This window comes from Schistocerca serialis, chromosome 5 (assembly GCF_023864345.2).
Source record: "Schistocerca serialis cubense isolate TAMUIC-IGC-003099 chromosome 5, iqSchSeri2.2, whole genome shotgun sequence".
Lineage (NCBI taxonomy): Eukaryota > Metazoa > Arthropoda > Insecta > Orthoptera > Acrididae > Schistocerca > Schistocerca serialis.
This window is the reverse complement of record NC_064642.1, coordinates 219112685-219137068: the sequence shown is the minus strand read 5'-3', so window position 1 is coordinate 219137068 and position 24384 is coordinate 219112685. Positions and strand designations below refer to the sequence as shown.

General features: G+C 39.6%; 1 protein-coding gene across 8 annotated transcripts in view; it reads right to left on the bottom strand.

Annotated features, from left to right (window-relative positions):
- The window catches only part of LOC126482327 (uncharacterized), a 463601-nt gene that overhangs the window by 397650 nt on the left and 41567 nt on the right, over positions 1-24384 (bottom strand). For all 8 annotated transcript variants that reach the window (XR_007587631.1, XM_050106380.1, XM_050106385.1 and 5 more), the window contains exon 2: positions 21300-21446. Coding sequence is in view for 7 of the 8 variants with exons in the window: in XM_050106380.1 (XP_049962337.1) it covers positions 21300-21446 (147 nt within the window). In the remaining variant the exon portion in view is untranslated. The remainder of the gene's footprint in view (positions 1-21299; positions 21447-24384) is intronic.

Here is a 24384-nt window from a genome sequence, read left to right as displayed (position 1 = left end):
GGGTGGAACTTTTGTGATGGCTGACATCTAGTGGCATAGCAGTTGTCAGAAACTTATCTTCCTTCTCTGCAGAAGCATCCAGCATGTCCAGAGCACACAATGGAAACACATTAATGTGTTGTCCTGTCCTTCAAATATCTGTTTTTCTGTGGGGCATTGTACTTGGTGGAGAAGTTACACCTGCACTGGTCAGGAGCCGGGTTTTCATTTGAGAGCTGCAGCATAAGTCTGAGATGCTCAGTCCATTCTTCTTACACATTTGACTAGCGGTGGAGATTGGTTCCAATTATCGATACACCTCTTCTTTCACATTCTCCATTACCTCTCAACTTATGGATGGACAGTCATGGCAGCTAACTCTTGTGTACATGATCCAACATCTCTGGCCACCATATTCTGCTATGCCTCTTCTCTTCATAGCTGGCAATTGAGAGAGGTGGGCTCATGGTAGTCTTCTGTAACTTCAGCAGCTTGTCATACCTCTTTCATTCAACTCTTCTGTTACATTTCCTTGATTCACTGGCACCTGATGAATTCCTCTGTCATCGTGATATCCCTACCAGAAGAGCTGTCCAAGTAAAAGTACACATCTGCTGAACACAAAATGGAAACCCAACTGTTGTAATTGGTGAATTGGTCAAACTCTTAAAGCAATTTCATTGGGTTCTGAGAAACATCTCCTCAAAACACTGATGGGTGCCTACTGTGGGGCTGATTGGCACTGCTGCATCTCTTCCAGTATTATCTGGTGTATGAGTATCTCCTGAAGATATGGATCTTAGGAACCATGTACTGTTTTTGTAACACTGTGACTTTGTGAAGCACAAAATGCATGTTACGAGGCCACAGCATCTGTCCAGACCAGTCCTCACCACAATGGAAGACAGAGTAATAAAATTAATTCTTTAATTTTGATCACAGATTTGAACTCCAAATAAAATTCTGCGTAAACTGATAAATAACTGAGACCAGTTGATTAATTATTAAAAATTCATCAAACCTAATTACTGAACTGATACTGCTAAATTAATTTTGCCAAGTCAAAAGAAAGTACCTAGGTAATGTCTACACAGAGGACCATCATTTGGAGAAGGCATGGCAAATTTAACATTTCTTGTCTAATTAACATAGATAATGCCCAAAATGCCGAAATCTAGCTTTGTTTTCTGGCCATTATGTCAAAGCATCATTGAAGCCACGTGGTGGTGGAGGCAACTTGGCAATGAAACACCTGCAGCAAGAAACCAAGTCCAATGCCTGGGACAAAATATCTGCAGGTAAGTGTTAGGGGACAATGTTAGTTGGAGCTTCTTTGCTAACCTGCTGCAGGTACATCCACCAACAACTGAAAGCTACAGACATGATAGGACCATCTATGTTTCACAGCCTGGTCACAAGTTTCAGTCACTACTGTTGTCGGCTGCTCTTTGCTGGGTCATAATGGTGACAGTAATGTGACTTGTTTCCTGCTACCCTTACTCTGTAGGTGGCGACCTAAGTTTATTTTTAAATTCAGAGAGAGAGTGGGTCTTATTATCCTTTTCTTGTTGCAAGCAGCAGCAATTTTACCATGAAGGAATGCTTGCAGAACAGCTCAGGTGGTTTGGCAGACAGAGAAGAACAAAGGCAGGGTGCCTTGTGAGGTGCACAGCACCTTCCCCAGAAGCAGCAGAACCCAGCCTTTGTATGGAGTTTTCCTTGCTAACAGAGCAACCCAGGTGGGTGAGCTGGCTCACCACCCTCACTTCTTGCCCCGTGAATGAGAAACGCTGGCCACAGCTCTGACTGACACTGCCACCACAAAGCCACACGGTGAGGTGCTAGACCAGGTCGTGGTTGAAAATAAGGTAGCATGGAATAAGGTGGAGGAAAATCTCTGTTCATAGATGTTATGTTTAAAGGGATTGATGAGCAATTAGTAAATGTCACTTGTGAAATTGAAGAGTGAAAGACTAAGCTTGAAGTGCTGCGTGAATGGGTGAGAAAGTCTAGTACAGTCATTTCTGGTCACACCAATGTGTTCAGTACTCTTGAATCCTGGTTTGAGGCGGCAGTGGAAGCATTAGGACAATTTTAAACAAAGATTTTGGACAAGGTTGCCACATAACACATGGAATTTGAGTTAGAATTTAAAATAGGTGATAAGATTGCCTGTGCAGTGCCTGTCCTGCAAATTTCTGAGCCTGGGATGGGACAGCTGTTGTCTCCCAAAGTGCAGGGGATGGGAATGTTATGAGTGGCTGCTCTGAGTATGCACATCACAGAGAATGGCAGCCTGTCAGAAGGATTAGGCTCAGTTGCTGCCCTTTTATCAGTTGATGAAGGGACTTTGGTAATCACCTGTGGCTGCATCAGTAGGAATGGCTTCTGAGGCAAACTGATGAAATAACACTAGATCTATAGCTCCCACCAAGAGAGCCTCTACTGTTCTGGTGGGAAGTAGCATTTTGAATTTGATTAGAAAGGAATTAACCCACTTGCTTGGAAGCTAGTCATCTGTTTATTCAATAGACAATTTCTTACATTCTACCTAACTAGGAATGTTTTAGTGAAATGAATTCGAAAATTCATCCCATGCATCTCTCCAAAAATTTCGAAAATTGGTACAAGTCTGGTACCATCACTCAATGGCAGTTACTGAACTTCTTTGGACACCACCTCATATCCAAGGCAAGCCTGTGATGGCAACTAACTGTATGATATGGTGTGGACCTTGTGCAGCTGAGCCGTGCGTCCCTGGAACTGTGCACATCAGGAGAGAGTTATATGAGGTCTGATGATGGAGCCGCATTTCAGATACAGTGGCAGGAGTCTGCAGGAGTTTTTTCCCTGTGAAGTTTTGGCTGTACAGCACCTGGAGCCACCCATAGATTTCAAGGAAATAATTCCATTAACATATCATAGAATACCAGAATGGGCAAGGTAACAATTATTAACTGTCAGTACACAACATTCTTTGAAAATACTGTCAGCACTACACAACTTTCAAGAGGAGAGAAACCATTGCTCTATACCTGTTGTAGGAATGGGTCATGGCAATGCCCGACCACAGAATCAAAACTGTAGTGCAAACAGGTCCAGACAAGCCAATGGTCAGACAGGTCAAGGACAAGGCAAAAACTCCCATCTGAATTATCAGGATGGTGGAAATGTTCTGTCAGTGCAGTGTTGTAATTCGAAAGGCAGGAAATGCAAGAACAATTGGTGACATATGGCATCTCAAACAATAATGAGGATACATAACTGACAGCTACCACTTCTGTTATGGGAGTTGTGTCAGAAAACTGACGAGCACAGTCACATTACGCCTGTTTGTTGTGTGTAGTTATTCGGCAAGGGAGGTGAACTGTCCACAGGATTCTTTGGAAGACTGATTGGTGGGACAGTGGGAAGTATAAAGGGCACCAGTGGTGCACAATCCAAGCCAGTAAACAAGCAGGTGTTATTGTAATTGTCACTGTAAAGGATATACATGGTACCAGATTGCTCTGGTTGTGGCATGGCTGTCAGTACCTGTAGTCCTGGGTGCTTATTGACTGAGTTGCATCAATGCCATAATTGATTGTGAGCATGTAAAAGTCAGCATTTGAGTGAACGAGAACAGATACACACTGTAATTCTGTGAGCCACTGAAGGGGTGCTCCCCAGCAGCGTGGCTTTCCCAGCTGCTGCCGGCTGGAGTGGATTCCCTGGTACAGCCTTGCAGCCATGCAGGTAATAGATGGCCCTGCCAAGTGAGAGTGTCCCCCATCCCTTGGCTGCCTGGGGAAAAGCTTGAGAAAAGGATTAGGGTAGGGAGCTATCTGAACTTGAAGCAGCAGGACACCTCATTTGCGGAGCTGCAAGACAGGCCAAGCTCATGGAGTGGACCCACCTGTTAGTTAGACACTATGGGGTGATAAAATGTCTCACTATGCTGAAACAGGATGTGCACTCCAAGAACATGGAGTGTTACTGTCAAACAATTAATGAAGTGTGTTCTATGCTAGAAGGCTAAGCCAGCAAGAGAAAGAATTATGGGATTAATGCAGCATGTCTTTGCATCTGCACTGTGAGAACTACTGTCAGTAGATACGTAGTGGGAAGTCTTCCTATTGGCAGAGGTGGAACTCAGTTTCTTTCTGTCATCCTAGATTAATTTACAAAGTACAGGGTGCATCAAAAAGAATCATCCAATTTTGCATGCCTCTATTTCTTAAACTAATTAACATATACAATGAATTTTGTTTTCGATAAATGAGAAACTCAAAAAGTCGTTTTTCATACCTTTTCATAGGTGTTCAATATGCCTAATTGAGATGCACGGCATATGTCAATGTGGTATTCAAATTGTTCCCACACTGCAGGGAGCATGTCTTGAGTTACAGCTACTGATATGTGAGGTCTCAACCCATTCATTGTTGTTGGTAACGGAGGCTCATAAACAGAGTCGTTTATAAACCCCCACAAGAAATACTCACATACAGTCAGATCTGGTGACATTGGAGGTCAGTACTGTAAGGCTGAATCATTTGGTCCAGTGCACCAAACTATCATTCAGTAATTCTTTGATTTAAAAATTCCCATACTTCCAGATGCCAGTGAGCAGTGTCCCACCCTGTTGGTGAATGAAGTCATTCAAATCAGTCTCCAGCTGTGGGAAAAGAAAGTTCTCAAGCATATCAAGATATGTGCTTCCTGTACAGACTTCTCAGCAAAGAAAAATGGACCATATACCTTTTCCCATGAAACTGCACAAAACACATTAAATTTTGGAGAGTCCCTCTCATGTCATACAACTTAATGTGGTTGTTCCATACTCCATATTCTCATTCCATTTAAATGGAATATTGCCTCATCACTAAACACTAAGAAAACTGTCATCCTCCATCTTGCCAAGAACGAAATTACAGAACCCCACACATTGTTGTTTGTCACCTTCATGAAGAGTTTGCAGCAGCTGAATTTTGTATGGTTTCATGTGTAAACATCAACACAGCAAATGCCAGGTGGACATTGGGGGTATGTTTTGCTGTTGAGCTGCATGGCAAACAGGTTTCTGCAGCCTTCTTGTGAAACTATGGTGGATGCATTCAACATCTGTCAGACACTCAAGGATGGCCCACCAATTTGCCTTGTCACAAATAACCTGTTTCTTGGAACTGTTCATGGCATCATCTAATGTTCTGTGCTGTAGGAGGATCTACACCATACTCAGTACAGAAGTCATGCTGAACAGTTATTTCCAACCCACACTGTGCAAAATGCAGAACAGACAACACTTCCTGTTGTCCAAAAACCATTTTTACTAGAACTGAAGTGGGCGCACACTGCTGCTACCTATCAGGAACCATGTAAAACTTGAGAGTTTGCTCTTTCCAACAGTACATTGTTCTTGCACATATCTCAGATAAAATAATACTTATGTGTTTCCTTTAAATCAGATGATTCTTTTTTATACATCCTGTATATTATGTTCCATCCCACGAGAATCACATCAGCTGTTGTTCTTGTGAAGTGTTTGCAGCATTATGCTGATAAGTTAGGTAATCCCAAAGGGATCTTGTTGGACAATGGACCACAGTGCACATCTCGTGCCTTGGTCACTGAAATGCAGCAGCGAGGAATCATTATACACCTGAGGCCTACGAGAAAGACAGGCTGTGGTGCTTACCTCACGAAGGTAGGCTGAGCTTGCTCACTTGCTTACTCAACTAACAGAAAAACTGCATTTCTACACCTGTTAACTCACAACTGGGTGTGTATGTACAAACAAGTATTTGCATCTTCTACTGGAATCCACTACTATGGTGATAGAAAGTGCTTAGGTCTTCTAATAATTTGTTATGGCTGTACTGGGACACAACAAAATCAAAATCTTGTCAAAATGATTATCAGTTGCATAGGCACCACATCTTGTATGAAATGAGAGATTAAATGCTACAAACAAGCAGTTTTACCACTTATGGCGAGAACTGATCTTAAATTTTATTGTACAACTAGTAATCATTAAGACTTCATTAAACCAGTTTCCAGTAGAAGATGCAATTCTCATTGGCACGTACACATCCAGTTGTGAGTTAACAAGTTTAGAAGCGCATTTTAACTGCTTAGTTAAGTGAGTGAGTGAGCTCAGGCCTACCTTCACGATGTAAGTGCTGTTGCCTGTCTTTCTTGTGGGCCTCGTATTCACCAGACAAGCATTTACCATGCAGCTGTGGACCCAGCTGAATTGTGTTTTCACAAAATGGGGACCCTGGTGAGGATTCACTGTTCAGCTTGAGATATCAAATAGGTTTAGTATATACTGCAGTTCAAAGAGATTGTTAACAGTTTAATTCACAATGCTACAAGCTGTTCCCCAGCCGGTCTTATGCTCAAGGGGCCAGTAATTACACCCCTCATAACCACAGTGCAGTTACCTCCTTCCCCAGAAGAGGAACTACAAACAAAATTGTCAAATTCCCTAACAAGAATGAGGAGGAATGAAGCTCACCATCAGGTGCACCATGATTGCACAGCCAGGAACCCTATGATTAAGGAAGGTGATTTGGTTCTAGTTTGAAACCATCACTGGTCTGACCTCTTAGAAAAGAAAGGCAAGTTCTATCTACTGTATGACGTCCCTACGAAGTTGAAAAAGTTCTATGTGATCAGTCCTATAGCTCCTACATAGTTGTCAACCCAGATATCGGTGCAGAGAAAGGCATACAGAACATTGCAAATATCAGGCTGTTCATCAATCAGAGCCATTCACACCCATAAATTAATTTCAAACTCTAGTTCAGCGTTCTTGAATGTGAATTTGTGATGATATTGTAGTCCATTTAATTTGCATTTGCTATGAAATAAAGGGTGAGCTTGTGATGATTTCCCTTTATGCTGTGTGTGCCTAAGGTAATGTGTTAACATGGGCTAATATAACAATGAAAACAATCAATCTTTAACAAAATAATTTAATAGGATAGAAAAGAAAGCTACTCATCAAATGGTGGCAGAACACATTCTCTAGTTATAAGTTGATGTGATTTATATAACTGTGTGATGATTATCAAGTATTAAGAAGAAAACTGAGGAAAAATTTACAGGGTTTAATAAGGACAAATGGCTGATACTGCTGGGAAAAGGCTTGTGGTGAACTGGAATAGTGAAACTGGAAATATAGAGTGCATGTCTTGCAGTGGGTGTAGGTGGAAAGGGTAGTAATGAAATGGAGTTTGTTCCTCTTGAGGTAGCAATGGGAAAGTGACCGTCATGCATGACAAGCATGACTGGATGCAATCATAAGCCATCTCCCCCCCCCCCCCTCCCTATTATTTGCCAATGGCAGATTATGTTTGTGAACTGATCTCTAATACCAAGGACTTCACAACAGTGTCAAGACGTTAGATTACACACACACACACACACACACACACACACACACACTGAACACCACTGTCACTCGGGCTACTGTCTAGAAGTGAATCATAAAATTCATATGATGCTAACATTTCACTAGGAAAATAGGATGAAGGGGGTTAGATGAGATGATAAGTGTCAAGTTCTTATATTTTTTTTATGTCAATGGAGGTCAAATCCTACTATCAGGAGGCATTTCAAGGAATACACTGCAAAAAATGCATAGTGAGAGGAGAATGACTTAATGTGGGGAAGAAAATTGGTTAAGAAAAATAGATAGTTGGAGATGAACAATCACAATACCATTATGATTGTGTTGGTCTTAACACACACTTCTTTCAGCAATTCTAGAAAATAGAAAGTATGGGAAACATGGATCTGTAAAGGAAAAAGCTGCCTTGTGGTGAGATTAGTATCTATGTAGCAGCTTCATCCAGGCATAATGATTTCAATGGGAAAATAAATGTGGGGGATAAGGGAAAAACAATAAATGTAGTGTTAAAGGGAATATTATAACACTATATTAAGCTAAGAGATGTAGCTGAGAAGAAACTGAAGGGTAGGAAAATTAATGCAGTGCTGTTGCCAGCGAACAGACAGCCCAAAGGCTTTCTCAGCCTAATAAAAAGAATCATGTTACCTTAAAGTACTATATAAGTGTTGGGCACTCAAAGTTGAAGAGGTATCACAGAGACTGCAAGCCTGATTTTTATGTTTACTGTATACATATAAATTGCATACTTTACTTACTTTCATTCTGTTAAGTCATATGGGATCATATTCTGGAGTAATTGGGCAAACTGAGCAAAAGTTTTTAGTGTGCAAAGGCATGTAATAAGACTCATTCATAGTGTAAATGCAAGAACATCATGTAGAAACCTATTCAAGGAACTTTGTATTCTAGCCACTGCTTCCCAGTGTATTTATTCCTTAATGAAATTTGTTCAAAGTAATATATCTCTATTTCCAACCAATAGCTCAATACATAGTATCAATACTAGGAATAAGAAAAATCTGCATAAAGACCTAAAATCACTTATCATGGTCCAAAAAGGGGTTCAAGATTCAGGAACACACATTTTCAATAAATTGCCAGCAACCATTAAAAACTTGGTTACAGATAAAGCACAGTTTAAACAGAGTTTGATAGACTTTTTGACAGACAACTCCCTATACTCTATAGACGAATATCTTAACAGGGACTGTCAGACCAGCTTAAGTAAAAATGTCTGTTAGATTTCAGTTTTAACAGCACTTGGTCACAATAGACGAAATAAGGTATTTTGTTTATGATTAATTTATTAAAAGAGCATAATTGTGTTTTATTGTGACAGTTTTTCTGTTGTGTAAATATTAGCAGTTCCATTTTACTGTAATGTATTCACCTATTTTGACAATCTCCTGACAAATGACCAGGGTAGTGAGTATTGTATTCATATGTTTTATGTTTTTTATGTTATACTTTCTGACTTGTTCCACACTCACAAGAATCATCTCATGTTTGGGTATATGAAATGAAAACCAAATATAATCTAATCTAAGGTTTTACTGCGACAGCTGAAGACTATCAGAGGGCATTCTGCAAATGGTTCACCATATATAGCCTGTTGCTGGCTATTCCCTCAGAGAGTGCCGAAAACACAAGTCTTTGGTGCATTTAAAGTATTAACCAGACAGCTTATTACAAAGTGGTGACAGCTTGCAGCACACACATGCCTCTCAAGCTCACAGGTCAGTAGGGAACAATGAGTTAAGGCACTGGAATGGTTTTTGGAGCCATTGACGAAAGGCTGCAGCTCCTGTCATTGGGATGTGGTCAGTGCAGCTGTGAAGGGTAGTGATCACTGCTTGCGTCAGTTACAGGACTGACCCACCTGCTCGCCGATTATCCCCTCACGCCAGCCTCTGACAGAGTCGACAGCAGGATGTGTCCTTTTGTTCACCTGACCGAGAGTTGTGAGTGCCTGTGTTTAGTGTAAAATTAAAGGGCCAATTGAATTCTTGTTCAGTGATCCACCCAGTAAAACTAATGCTTTAATTTAGTGTAGTGATCTGGGTCAGGTTAATGATAGTAATTACAGCGCTGGTAAATATTGTCTATGCAAAGGGTCCCATTTGGTCACACTGACGTCCTTCTCACAGTGAAATTAAAAACCGTAAAAATTAGTGGACAGAGTATTGAGGGAAAATTGTACTTAGGCTGAGGAATTATTTTATAAAATGTTGTACAGAGGTAGTCCTGCTAGGTACCATTCATTAAAAAAATTATTCCTGTTTATTAAGTGTCCTAATTGTACTGTTTGTGTGCTTTTTGTTGTTGTTATTTACTGGAGTCGAGAGGAGCTCTGTTTTCTTTGAGGGCAGCTGATTCCCAAATCATACTCTTGAGGAGGCAGCTGTAATGCAGTAACTTTGTCAGACACAAAATTTGCTTGTCAAGGCTACAGCATCTGTCCAGACCAGTCCTCGCCACAAAGGAAGTGAGAGTGTTAAAATTAATCCTTTAATTCTGATCACAGGTTTGGACTCCAAATAAAATTTCAAGTAAACTGATATCTAAATCAGACAGTTCATTAATTGATTAATAAGCCATCAAATATAATTACTGACTTGACACTACTAAATTAATTTTCCCAACTCCACAGACAGTAATAAGGTACTGTCTACATAGAGGGCTATTGGTTGAAGAGGGCATGACAAATTTAACATTCCCTGTTTAACTAAAATAGAAAACACAAATGATAGCACAATCTAGATCAGTTTTTGGACATTGCTTAGAATCATTGTTGACGCCATGCAGAGGTGGAGGCATACAGAGTTCTCCCAAGTTCTGAGACTTTGTGCCAGTTCTGTTCGATGAAGGTGCACCTTAGCCTATTGACCAGTCTTTAAATAACCTTGGGAGCGGCTCTCCAGCCCATTCTGTTGCAGATTATACAGGTGCCAACACTGAAAGGCTTTTTGTATGGCAGTCACCTGCATTTAGTGGCCAGTGATTCCCATTACCTTGGAAACAGCCTAGGTTAGTCACCTGCGAACCACTGGTAATGTTTAGAGTTACTAAGCACATTGTTACAATGATTGTGACTGTACTATTGCTACATCTGCACCACAAGATACTGGTGCTGCAGATCAGCAGGTAGCATGATAAGCTGTTTTGGCACCCCTGTTACTGTTATCATAATCATGACCAATGCTTAGTTTCTTCTGTAATTGTGATACCCATTATTTTATTTATGTGCTCTCTCTGGGGACTGGTCTTTATTCTGTAGATGGTTTTCTTGTGTGAACTTGTGTACTATCAACTTGCCATACAGCATATCCATTGCTTGCCCAGTGGCTACATTCTGTGAATGATAATTTATGGAAACTTGTGACAGGGCTAACTCTCATTCATATTTGTTTTTGAATATGTGTTTCTTCTGATTATCCTGACTTTTGTCATCTGTAGCTACCCTACTGCCTCTTTTGTGATCAATTCCTTACCAGACAATGAAACAACTGCTGTAAGAAATGAAGTTCAATGCCTGTGACAAAAGATATGCAGATGAGTGATCTGTTAGGGAACAACTTCAGTCAGAGCTTTTTTGCTAATTTGCTACAGTTATATCCATCAACAACAAAAGGCTGCAATTGTATTCCATTTCTGTCCACACAGGACACATCTTTTACACTGTCTTACTGGAGCCATTGTGATGAAAAGCAGGGTCATCAGTGAAGCACAACACTTAGAAGTGGAAGCATGTTTATTACTGGCTGTCTGAACAAGAACAGACACCTGGGTGGATGGTCAAGCAATTTATACAAACACCAAATATTTTGGAATATACACACATAATACATTTCACAAACCTTCCAGAAATTATAAATACTAAATAACAATTAACTGTTGGAGGTATGGTTTGAACTTGTGACACACAACATCAGCCAGCAATGGTAACTGCTGCACTACACTGCATACACCAAAGCTTGAGGCTAAGTCTAAGTGTGTCTAAAAGAGCTTTCTGATTTTTTGAAGTAATCTAAAATTTTCCTTCAGTAATTCCAATGTCTGTACCTTTGCCATTTTGTTTGTACAAAACACTTAGAAGTCAATGGAACTAAATGCAGTTTCTGTTTGTATACAGTTGGATGTGTGTGTTTTTTTTGTTAAGATAATGAGGATGGTAAGCTAGGAATCTGGTGGATGCCAAGATTTAGCAGGAGAACCAACTACAAGGTCTGAATTCATCAGTTTTTCTCAATGGACAGTAGAGATAACTGCATAGCCCTTCTGTTCTTGTTGTTACTCTCAAATGGCACGCTGTGATTTGGAAGCAATAAATATTGATTTTGATATGGGCTTTGAACTTGATAACACTTTAGAGAGTAAAATTTTCAGTCGTAATGTTAGGGAAAATCACAAACAAATTGATCAGGTGAAACAGATTAAGACACTGTATGAGCATTATTGAGATCACCAAAAACCAATTTCTCGCTTATTGAGATTTCTCCAAGCATTACCAACAGGTGTGAAATACATCAAGGCCTTTAATTGTAACTGTGGTAGGGAAAAAATAAGCCATCTGGTAGTAAAATTCTGTTTGTGGATCATGAACAATACAGGTATGGAAACATTAACCACCAGTTGAAAAATGTGCCTGTCAGAGAACAAAATGCAAATATGCTCCTCTTTAAAATACTGTGGAATAAGTGCGAAATCAGCTGCATGAGTCTTCCTTCTGCCTTCCTCACCACAATTTTAGCATGCAAACAAATTCATACTCTTAACACAGAACTTTCTCAATCATTTTCCCACATCTGTGGGCTGAGAATGACATGGCAGCTGGTCGGTACCATTGGGCCTTCATGGCCTGTTTGGGCAGAGTTTTTTTTTCGTTTTAGTTTTTTAGTGAAACCTTCATAACGGCATCTCCCTCTTGCTGCACTGTCTATATACGTCCCTCTCCCAGTGCCGCATGTTTTTTCTCTAACTGGCACTGTCTCCTGCCTGTCTGTTCCACTGTCAAAAGTCTTCATCCATTTCTCATGTTCATCCACACCACTGTCTCCTTCTCCATGACTGTGCCCCACTGCCAATGTCTCTGACCCATTCTTCTTCTCTCCCATTGCCTCTGCCTCTTTCTTTCTCACTAACAGTCTGCTGTCCTTCTCTTCAACAACCATTGTCTCCTCTCCACATATGCCCTCGGGGATGGAATGGTGTGGGGGTTTCAATTCCTAGAGCAGTCAACTTTAACATGTGAGTATATGGGATGGGGAAACATGATCAAATTTTTTTGTTTTAAATTTTGTTGGTCTAGATGGGTCCACACACTCCCCAAACCTAAGTATGGGCTTAACTCATCTTTTTCATTTCCATTGTCTCCTCTCTCTTTGGATCCCACTGCAATTTTCTTCATATAGCTCTCTTTCTCTTTCATGGCCACTTTCTCTCTCTGGCCATCACTGTCTCCTATCTCTTCCTGTCCGTCTGGCAATGTCTCCTCTCTCTTCCACTGCCACTGTCTCTCTGCTACTCTCTTTCAGCACAAAATAGTGTGAATATGTTCACATACCAAAATTTTTGCTGAGAAAGATAGAATCGAGATTGTGGTAGCTGGTTACCCTTTTTCAGTCAGTCTTTTAAAGAGGAGCATATTCACCTTTTTGTTCTCCAGTAGTAGCGTTTTTCGACTGCTCCCCTTTTTTTTCCTGCCACAGAAGGATGTCTTACATGAAAAGAATTCCATAAGTCAGTAGAGTTTTGACAGCTTCTTTATATACTTCTACACATTTACATACTTTGATATGTACAAACAAGAAATAAGTAAGCATAACATAATTCTGTCTGAGCAGGTCTGGGAAGGGCCAACATATCGACTGACTGCCACGTCATTCTCAGCCGATACGGATCACTGGATGTGGATATGGAGAGGCATGTGGTCAGCACACCATTCACCAGGACATTCTCAGTTTTTGTGATCAGAGCCACTACTTCTCAGCCAAATAACTCCTCAATTGGTCTCACAAAGGCTTAGTGCTCCCCCCTTGCCAACGGCACTCAGCAGACTCAGACTGTCACCCATCCAAGTGCTAGCCAATCCCAACAGCGCTTACCTTCAGTGATCTGACAGGAACTGGTGTCACAACTGCAGCAAGGCTGTTGGCAAGTATAATATAAATAATATAAGGTTAACACATCATCATCTCCCATCAAATTCAAGTTCCCTTCATACTACTTTACATAAAAGTGTACAACATTTTAGGCTACACCTACAATATAGCAAAAAATGTGGTGTTTTATTTTCATGTACAAAGAATGTAATATGACAAAATAAATTTTTGTAAGGTGCTTACAATGCCAGGACCACCATTCATTGTCGAAAAAAGGCAATTCAGAATCCTTGCAATGGCCTCAGAATTACCCCAGAACTCTTGGCAAGTGTTACATTGGTTAAAACCATATTTATTCCTCAGACCACATATTTCATGCATATTATATGTGCATAAATGTGGTAACTTTGAATTTCTGGATCTCGGTAATGGCTAACGATATCAAAAAAATTTCTAAGTTCCCTAGAATATCATCATAAGAATAGGTGGTGAAAATTTCTACAATTTGTCATGAACAGAAATAATACAAGTGACCATCCTCACATTTAGTACTTTTGGTACCTGAACATTATGGTTTTTGGGGCTTTCTCAGGAACTGGCCATGAACAAATGGTGCTTTTATAAGCTGCCTAAGATCTGTTCTAGACCACACCTAGTGCAGAAGAATATAAACGTGACAAAGTCATACAAATGTTTGTTTCACATATAAGCAGAAAAGCTATATCCATGTGCAAAAATTGCTCCTGGATATCTGATGATGGATAAATTCCGAAATGCATCATGTGAGCAATAATGTCATTTTTTTTCCTGATGGTTGACTTTTACCATTGTGATCCAGTCAGCGTGGATGCAGAACTACTGATTACTATAATGCAGAGAACCAACCAACATTCTCAATTTGCTTGGTCTGGAGGAAGTGTCTAATGTTTAAATTTTGACCCTGTGCTATAGGAGAGCTACATTATGCCCTTTCTTCTGATGTGTATACAAATGGACACTAGGCCAAGGGTTAAAACATTTGACCTTTTATCTCTGTAATTAACTGAACCCACATATGACTCCCTGAAAAATCACATTTTTTATGGGGCTTTTTGTAACATGGTGGTCCATGCACTGTCATGCATGTGCAGATAAGGCTCCACTGAGTAGACATTATCTGAATGAGTGTCATTATTTCAGGATCATTGAGGAAACTAAATGTTACTGTTGGAGAGAAATTTATGTTCCAGAGCACTGACAACAGGTGGTTGCTAAATTTTTGTAAGCATTTCCTATCATGCAGATGGAAAAAAACACTTCAAAACAGATTATCCCCTGAGACTACCTTTAGAATGCAGTGAATGGCATATACAGGGCTATTACAAATGACTGAAGCGATTTCATAAATTCACTGTAGCTCCATTCATTGACATATGGTCACGACACACTACAGATACATAGAAAAACTCATAAAGTTTTGTTTGGCTGAAGTCGCACTTCAGGTTTCTGCCGCCACAGTGCTCGAGAGCGCAGTGAGACAAAATGGCGACAGGAGCCGAGAAAGCGTATGTCGTGCTTGAAATGCACTCACATCAGTCAATCATAACAGTTCAACGACACTTCAGGACGAAGTTCAACAAAGATCCACCAACTGCTAACCCCATGTGGCAATGGTATGCGCAGTTTAAAGCTTCTGCGTGCCTCTGTAAGGGGAAATCAATGGGTCGGCCTGCAGTGAGCGAAGAAACGGTTGAACGCGTGCGGGCAAGTTTCACGCGTAGCCCGCGGAAGTCAACGAATAAAGCAAGCAGGGAGCTAAACGTACCACAGCCAACGGTTTGGAATATCTTACGGAAAAGACTAAAGCAGAAACCTTACCGTTTACAATTGCTACAAGCCCTGACACCCGATGACAAAGTCAAACGCTTTGAATTTTCGGTGCGGTTGCAACAGCTCATGGAAGAGGATTCGTTCAGTGCGAAACTTGTTTTCAATGATGAAGCAACATTTTTTCTTAATGGTGAAGTGAACAGACACAATGTGCGAATCTGGGCGGTAGAGAATCCTCACGCATTCGTGCAGCAAATTCGCAATTCACCAAAAGTTAACGTGTTTTGTGTAATCTCACGGTTCAAAGTTTACGGCCCCTTTTTCTTTTGCGAAAAAAAAGGTTACAGGACACGTGTATCTGGACATGCTGGAAAATTGGCTCATGCCACAACTGGAGACCGACAGCGCTGACTTCATCTTTCAACAGGATGGTGCTCCACCGCACTTCCATCATGATGTTCGGCATTTCTTAAACAGGAGATTGGAAAACCGATGGATCGGTCGTGGTGGAGATCCTGATCAGCAATTCATGTCATGGCCTCCATGCTCTCCCGACTTAACCCCATGCGATTTCTTTCTGTGGGGTTATGTGAAAGATTCAGTGTTTAAACCTCCTCTACCAAGAACTGCAAGCTCGCATCAACGATGCTTTCGAACTCATTGATGGGGACATGCCGCGCCGAGTGTGGGAGAAACTTGATTATTGGCTTGATGTCTGCTGAATCACTAAAGGGTCACATATCGAACATTTGTGAATGCCTAAAAAAACTTTTTGAGTTTTTGTATGTGTGTGCAAAGCATTGTGAAAATATCTCAAATAATAAAGTTATTGTAGAGCTGTGAAATTGCTTCAATCATTTGTAATAACCCTGTACTATATGTAGTACATATATGCTTTTCAAGAAAGGACAGTCAATAAAACAGTTTTATAAGCAGCCAATTAACATGATACTGGATTTTGAAAAAACAGATTTGAGACCACAGTCCTGGGCAGGTATACACAAGTTGTCCTTCCAAGGCTAAATAAATTCCAATACTAGAACTTTATTGGCCTGCTGTGCATCATACCTCCAATCTACCATCCATCCAACAGAAATCTGCAGTATGAACACCCAACCATGATGCTAGGCAAGGCTTGCCAGGGTACAGAGGCATTACAAATATCACCTTGGAGAAAGTGATACAGATCAAGAGCATAGAAAGCTTAAGAATTTTATTGTAATACTGTACAAGTTGATTGTGTATCTCCCTTTAGTTTGAGTTGTGTATGATCTCAATGCAATGCAATGCAATGCATGACCTCAATGCACATGTTGGCACAGACAGGAAAGGATTCGAGGAGATAATGGGACCAGAGGGCTGGGGGAACCGAAATAGAGAAGGAAAATTGTTGCTGGAATTCTGCAAGAGGAATGGGCTGGCGATCGCAAATTCCTGGTACAAGAAGAGAAGTAGCCACAAAATAACTTGGTACAATGGAGACTGGTCCCAAACTTCAGTAGTAGACTATGTACAAGTGGATAGGCAGATGATGAGCAGCCTCACAGATGTTAAGGTCATTCCATCTGAGGCCTTAGACAGTGACCATCGGCTGTTGGTAGCCACCCTGAGAGAGAAAAAAGATAGGAGGGCAACATACATACAGGAGAGAAGGTTGAAGACATGGATGCTGAAAGAGGATGAACGGAGGACCCAGTACCAGGCACTGATCAGGAAGAAGCTACCAAAGGAAGATCAGAGAACAGTGGAAGAAGAATGGGGAGATTTTAAGAGGGCTCTAGTTGAGGCAGCTGAGACTGTGTGCGGAAGAACCAGCACAAAGAGGAGAAGTAAGGAAACCCCATGGTGGAACAACATATGTAAAGAGGCAGTACTTCGAAAGAGCAAAGCCTTCAGAGAATGGCTCCAGACCCGAACAGAGGAAGCTAGGGTAAAATATAAGGAAAGCAAGAAAGCGGCACAGACCATAGTAATGGCGGAGAAGAAGAAGTGGATGGAAAAATGGACAAGAATGTTAGAAGAGGACAGTGAAGGGAACAAAAAAGTACTTTACACCATGGTAAGAAATAAGAGGAACGACAGAAGCGAGTGCCTGAGGATCGTGGATAATAATGGAAGAGTTGTGGAGGAAATGCATGAGCTCAAAAAGATTTGGAAGGAGTACTTTGAAGATCTGTTGAATGCCGCCAAGCGGGTAACTAACAGCGATGGAGAGCCTAAGGCAGCAGATGATTATAATAGTGGGGAAATTGATGATCTAATTTGGAATGAAGTGGAAGAAGCCATAAAGAGGATGAAAGGGGGCAAGGCACCAGGTTGGGACGAAGTAACAGTGGATATGATACGAGCAGCAGAAGTAGCAACCCAGTGGCTATACAGAGTGCTGAGGGTGGTGTGGAAGGAGAACAGAATTCCTGAGGATTGGAAGAAAGGAATTATAGTCCCGATCTTCAAGAAAGGGGATAAAAGGAGATGTGAGAACTACAGAGGAATCACCCTGCTATGCCACTGTGGAAAAATCTATGAAAAGATCCTGGAGAAGAGAATAAGAAGCAGTATTGAAAGTAGACTGCAAGAGGAGCAGTATGGTTTCAGACCGGGAAGATCAACAACGGACCTCATATTTGCGGTAAGGCAACTGCAGGAAAGGCACTATGAGTACGGGAAGGTCTTAATCATGGCCTTTTTAGATATTGAGAAGGCGTATGGCAGTATCCATAGGGACAAGCTCTGGGATGTGCTGAACGCAAAAGGGATAGATGAAGAGATAACACGAAAAGTCAGAAAAATGTATGAGGGAAGTGAGAGTTGTGTGAAAGTGGGGAGGGAACGTACTGCATGGTTCAAGCTGGAAAATGGGCTGCGACAGGGAAGTGCACTTTCGCCTTTATTGTTTATTATTGTTATGGATGAAATCCTACAGCAAGTATCAGATGCAATTGGAGATCATAAAATGAAAGCAGTGCTTTTTGCCGATGACCTGATGTTATGGGGAAATTGCGAGAAGGAGATGCAAGAGCAGTTAGATGTATGGGAGGCAACGGCAGCACAATATGGAATGCATTTCTCTGCAAAGAAAAGTGAAATAATTGTCACAACAAGGAAGAAGAATAGGCCAAATGTGGATATAACTTGTGGAGGGGAAAAACTACAAGTGGTAGAGAACTTCAAGTACCTGGGAAGCATGATTGAAAGTAAGGGGGGAAACGCAATGGAAATAAATGAAAGGTGCAGAAAAGCAGGGCAGTTCTTCAAATGCATTAGGGGGCTTATTTGGAGCAAGGAGGTGCCACAGAAATCCAAGGGAATTATATACTGAACCTACTTTGTCCCCATATTGGCATACGGAAGTGAGACATGGGTAATGCACAAAAGCAACAAAAGTAGAATACAAGCTAGTGAAATGAAGTTCCAGAGGAGCAGATTGAGTGTAACAAGACGAGACAGATTGCGAAATGTGTATGTGAGGGAAAGACTAAAGGAGGAACCAGTACAGGACAGGATAGAAAAATCAAGACTGCAGTGGTATGGACACATGAAGAGAATGGATGAGGGAAGAATTCCAAAGAGGATGTTTGGTCTGCAACTGGAGGGGAAGAGGCCCAGGGGAAGACCAAGAGATAGATGGGTGAAGGGAGTGAAGGAACGTGTGGCGAGAAGAGGAGAGAACTGGATGAACGTGGAAGAGGGGGAATGGTGGAAAGACAGAACACGATGGAGAGGCTTGTGTTCCCGACAGACCCAGCCAGTGGCTGGAAACTGTCCAAGATGATGATGATGATGATGATCTCACTGGGAATTTACACAACCTTTGTAACTCATAAGTTATAATTATGTTGCAGAAAAATAAATCAAAAGCTTTACAGAAACCATGTGCTGGCTCATTATTCAGATAAGGGTGTTTGGCAAATATGTTGACTTATACAGGTTAATTCTTACAAAAAAGGAAAAACAGCAACCAACTCCTTATGTTCCACAGAAGAATTTCTATTATTGTAAAGCATAAAAGGTGGCAGTTAGGAGTTGTTAACTCGCATCTGTGTATTTAAAAAAATATATACTAGGTCTTCAACTTTGCTTCTACCATTTTTTCTTGAAGTTCAAAACTTCATTGTGAAAAACCTACAAAAAATTTACTATTCAAAGTATTCGTCATCACTGACCCCTGCTTTCTCCTAGCTTTAGGGCAGCATATGAATCCCGCAGTGTATAAACTGGGCATCTTTAGAGAGGAGCCATGAATCGATCCAATTTTGCACTTGTTCACACGACTGCAAGTGCTAGTCATCTAGGCCATGTGCCATACATCGAGAAAGGTGGCAGTGAAAGGGAGGAATATCTGGAGAATACAAAAGGTGGGGTAGAACTTCCCAGTTCAATATTTCCAAGTATGGTTTGATGGGATTTTTGACTTGGGGTCGTGCACTGTCTTGCTGTATTGTCTATCACTGTATTGTGGCCGTTTGTCTTTCAGTGATTAGCTCAAACACATCAATTGCTTTCTGTAACAATCTCCTGTGATTGTTTCTGTCAGTTGCAGTAGCATCAAAAGCTTTCTCTCTTTCACAACCATGATGGTCTTCAATGTCAAAATCACTGTTCTTGAAGCATGGAAACCATTTTCTGCAAAGTTCTGTCACTAACAGGCATCTCATCATAGGTCTTACTTAGCTTTTTATGAGCCTCAGCTGCAGATTTCTTCATATCAAAGCAGAAAATTGTAACCTCCCGCAGATCATGAGAATAGGGCTCATAAGTTGACATATTCAGCTGATAATAACTTTAAGATGCAATCAAAAACTGACTAATATTTTGATGGCATTATGTTCTCAAATGCCTAAGCTTACTTGCGCCAGTACTTTATATGAATGCTGTCTACAGCAAAATGGCAGAAGCAGAGTTGTAGACCTAATAATATTATTAATAATAACAATAATTTGCAATGGATCATTTCATACCATTATGAATTACCATGCAACTTATTCATGGAACACGAAACTAACTAACCAGCCAACCATTGTTAGTACTACCATTTATTAAAAACAAATAGTGCCAGTAATGATACTGCACCAACATATTCATATCAAGATGGGTATTCATGTTTAAAACTTCATTTAACTTATGCTGTACATATGATGTTCACTTCTTTTGCTGTGGCAAAAGTCAACATCAAGTGCACACCACAAGGTACATCTGATTTTAAACGTGCACTGACATCTGGGAAAGCATTTGTCAACTTGAAACCAATACTGATGCTACACATTTTAAATAAATAATACTATTAATTTAACTTTTTTGTAATAATTCACTTTTGTTTTTACATAACCCTAGTCCCACCATGACAATTTCCAATAAAACATCATTGTGACATATATACTTTCATAAAAATGAATTTAAAATATTATATAGGAGTGACAACAATGGAAAGTAGGAAACCTTCAGAAATACAATAAAACGAAAGGAAAATACACACACTTCAGAGAAGAAAACTGATAACCATAGTGTTATATAAAAACAATATGAAAAAAGGAGGCTTTTTAACACAATGATTCTTGCAAGATGCCTAGTTCTAAATAAAAGATATAGCCTACTGATACTACAAGACAACTCCTCCAAATGAACCTCATCACTTCAGTGAAAATCTCTGACAAGCATGTGCAAGAGGTATATTTGCAGCAGTTCATTAATACAGCAGCAGCAAAATTTTCACAAATTAGGCTCAAGATTATTCATTACAGTAACCTTAATAAAAAATTCTTCAGTAATAGTTGATATTTTTATGCAGCTAGCTGTAAAGAATAACAGGTGTATTACTATAGCTGGTCCCAATAATAATAACCTGATAGATCAGTAGTACCATTCAGTAACACACAAGAGTATTTTATTTTAAGAGATTATACAGATATGTTCTTGCTAATTAATAACAATAAAAATGGCAAACTGAAATTGCAGCACATTAACTCCAACACTTCCAAATGTTACAATCATATTTTGAAGTTGAGTTTTTTCTTTACCTGAGTTTCTGCACTGATAATTCGAGCTATCTTGAAAGTTGCATCGAATTTCCTATTAATTGTAGGCAGTGCAAAAGCTGATACATTCTTGATGTATGGATCATTGACATCAGCTTTTGTGAGACCTCCTAGAATAGGAGTAGTAGGCTGCAAAATAAAATAAATTTCAATAAAAGTGTCAGACCCAGAACAGATTATGTATACAATGTTTTGCTGAACAGTAATGCTTCTGATTTTATAATGTGGAAACTCTTAAAGCTTTTTAAGTAAAACAAACTTTATTAACACTCTACATCCTTATTCTCTGTGTCTACATATTTGTTTCTCAATGTAGTCACCCTGGTGATGAACATATTTCTCCAAATGAGAGACCAGTTTGATACTGTCACTGTAGAATGTTTGATTTTATTGATGGAACCACAACCTCACCTCTGCTTGCACCACTTGCTTACTATATGGTCAATGTCCACAAAATGTTGTGTGAACAGAGTTAGTTAAAAAAAAGAACAAAAAATAAATTTTCACGCCTGGTGTGGCAACTTTACTGCATGAACAGCAGTTCTTATTTTATTTATTTTTATTTTATTTATTTTTGAGTTCCCTGGATCCTTAATGCAAGTGTTTTGCTAGATGGTAGAATGTGTCATATTATTGCAGTAATTACTATTCAGAAATGGTAATGAGCCTTACAACCTAAATTAAATGTTAATAGATACATCAAAAGTAAGGTGTAAGGGTTAAGGTGACAGTAGTAATAATAGTGGTATGAACAGTTTGTAAGTGAGGTGTAGGGGTTAAGGTGACAGTAGTAATAATAGTGGTATGAACAGTTTGTAAGGGTTACATTCTAATTTTAAAAAATTAAGTCTTCTTTCAATAAAGTTTTCTTTCAAATAACATACTGTCAAAGTCACAGTTCAGATTTCTAAAGGGTTCTGATATTGAGAAGGCTACCTACACTTACTGTGAAAATGTACTTAATTCATTAAACAAAAAATTGCAGGCAACTGTTATATTTTGTGATCTGTCAAAGGCATTTGACTGTGTAAATCACAATATCCTTTTAAGTAAATTAGAATATTATGGTGTAACAGGAAATGCTGCAAAATGATCCAAATCTTATATCTCAAGCAGGAAACAAAGGGTGTTATTAGGAAAGAGACATGTATTAAGCTATCAGGCATCATCCAACTGGGAGCTAATTACAAGTGGGGTCCCACAAGATTCCATCTTAGTTCCCTTACTTTTTCTTGTGTATATCAATGATCTTTCATCAGTAACATTACCAGATGCCAAGTTTGTTTCGTTTTCTGATGATATGAACATTGAAATAAATAGCAAATTAAGTGTAGTCCTATAAAGATCAGCTAATAAAATATTTGTGGACATTAATCACTGGTTTCTAGCGAATTATTTGTCACTAAACTTTGAAAAAACACACTACACGCAGTTCAGAACTTGTAAGGGATATCCCACAAGCATATGCCTAACATACGATGACAAGCAGATAGAAGAAGTGGACAGTGTAAAATTCTTGGGATTACAGCTTGATGGCGCACAGTCTAAGGTGTCTTGTCACAGTCCACGCGACTTCCCTCATCGGAGGTTTGAGTTCTCCCTTGGGCATGGGTGTATGTGTTGTCCATAGTGTAAATTAGTTTAAGTTAGATTAAGTAGTATGTAAGCTTAAGGACCGATGACCCATGCATTTGGTCCCATAAGATCTTACCACAAATTTGCAATTTTTTCACAGCTCGATTTTAAATTCAACTGGTAGGAGCACACCACAGAACTGCTGAAGTGTCTTAACAAATCTCTACTTGCAATGCAAATTGTGTCAGACATGGGGGATATAAAAATGGAAAAGCTGGCATACTATGCTTACTTTCATTCCATAATGTTATATGGGATTATTTTTTGGGATAATTCATAAGCCAAGCTAAAGTTTTCCGGGCACAAAAATGTGCAATGAGAGTTATATGTGGTGTGAACTCAAGAACATCCTGCAGAAACCTGTTTAGGGAACTAGGGATACTAACTACTGCATCCCAATATATTTATTCCTTAATGACATTTATCATTAAAAGTGTATCACTTTCTCAAACCAACAGCTCAATTCATGGGTTCAGTACTAGAAATAACAATAATCTTCACAAGGAGTTAAAGTCACTTACTCTTGTCCAAAAAGGTTTGCATTATTCAGGAACACACATTTTCAATAACATGCCAGCAGCCATAGAAACCTTAACAATCAATGAAATTCAGTTTAAGAGAAGGCTAAAGAATTTTTTGGTGGCGGCCAACTCCTTCTACTCCATTGATGGATTTCTCAGTAGAACCAACTGATTTGTGTGTGTGTATGTTCCTAACCTAACATATAACTTCTGCACCATTTCAGTGCAGTAATGTGTTCATTGTAAATAAGTATTGTAGTAGTTCTATTGTATATTTACTACCTTCTAAATTTAAAAAAAAAACTTTTTTTAATTTTAAATTAAGTGCACTAATGCGATCTTAGTAAATGAGTGTTCGTAAAATGATTTTTTCATACAGTGTGCATTAAAATAACTGACAATCATTCCACTTGGGACCTGTGGAATGTACATTAGCTTATTTGTTTCAGTTGTAAATATTTGTCATGTATTATTGTTTTTCTGACATGTTCTACATCCTGGAGGAACTCCTCACTACGGATCAAGTAGAATGAAAGTAAATCAAATCTAATAAGTGATGTACCTGTGCTATACAGTAAGTTCACTTAGTAATGCCTACAAGAAAATATAATTCACAGAGTACTACACATTGTCAAAAAGATTTGTGTAAGGAATAGGAAGAGCTATCTGAAAGATAAAGTTTGGCTATTCTTTTGAATTTAGTCAGATCCTCAATGAATGATTTAACATGAACTGGAAGTTTAATGTAAAACTTATTGCTCTTCTTAAGTTCCCTCATTCTCAAATACTGGAAGAATACAGTCTGGGTATTTTTGCACAGTAAGATACATATACACAGTGTCCAACTGTTATTACAACCTTTAATACAACACCATACATCTTAATGAGTAGATTATGATAGCATTACAGAT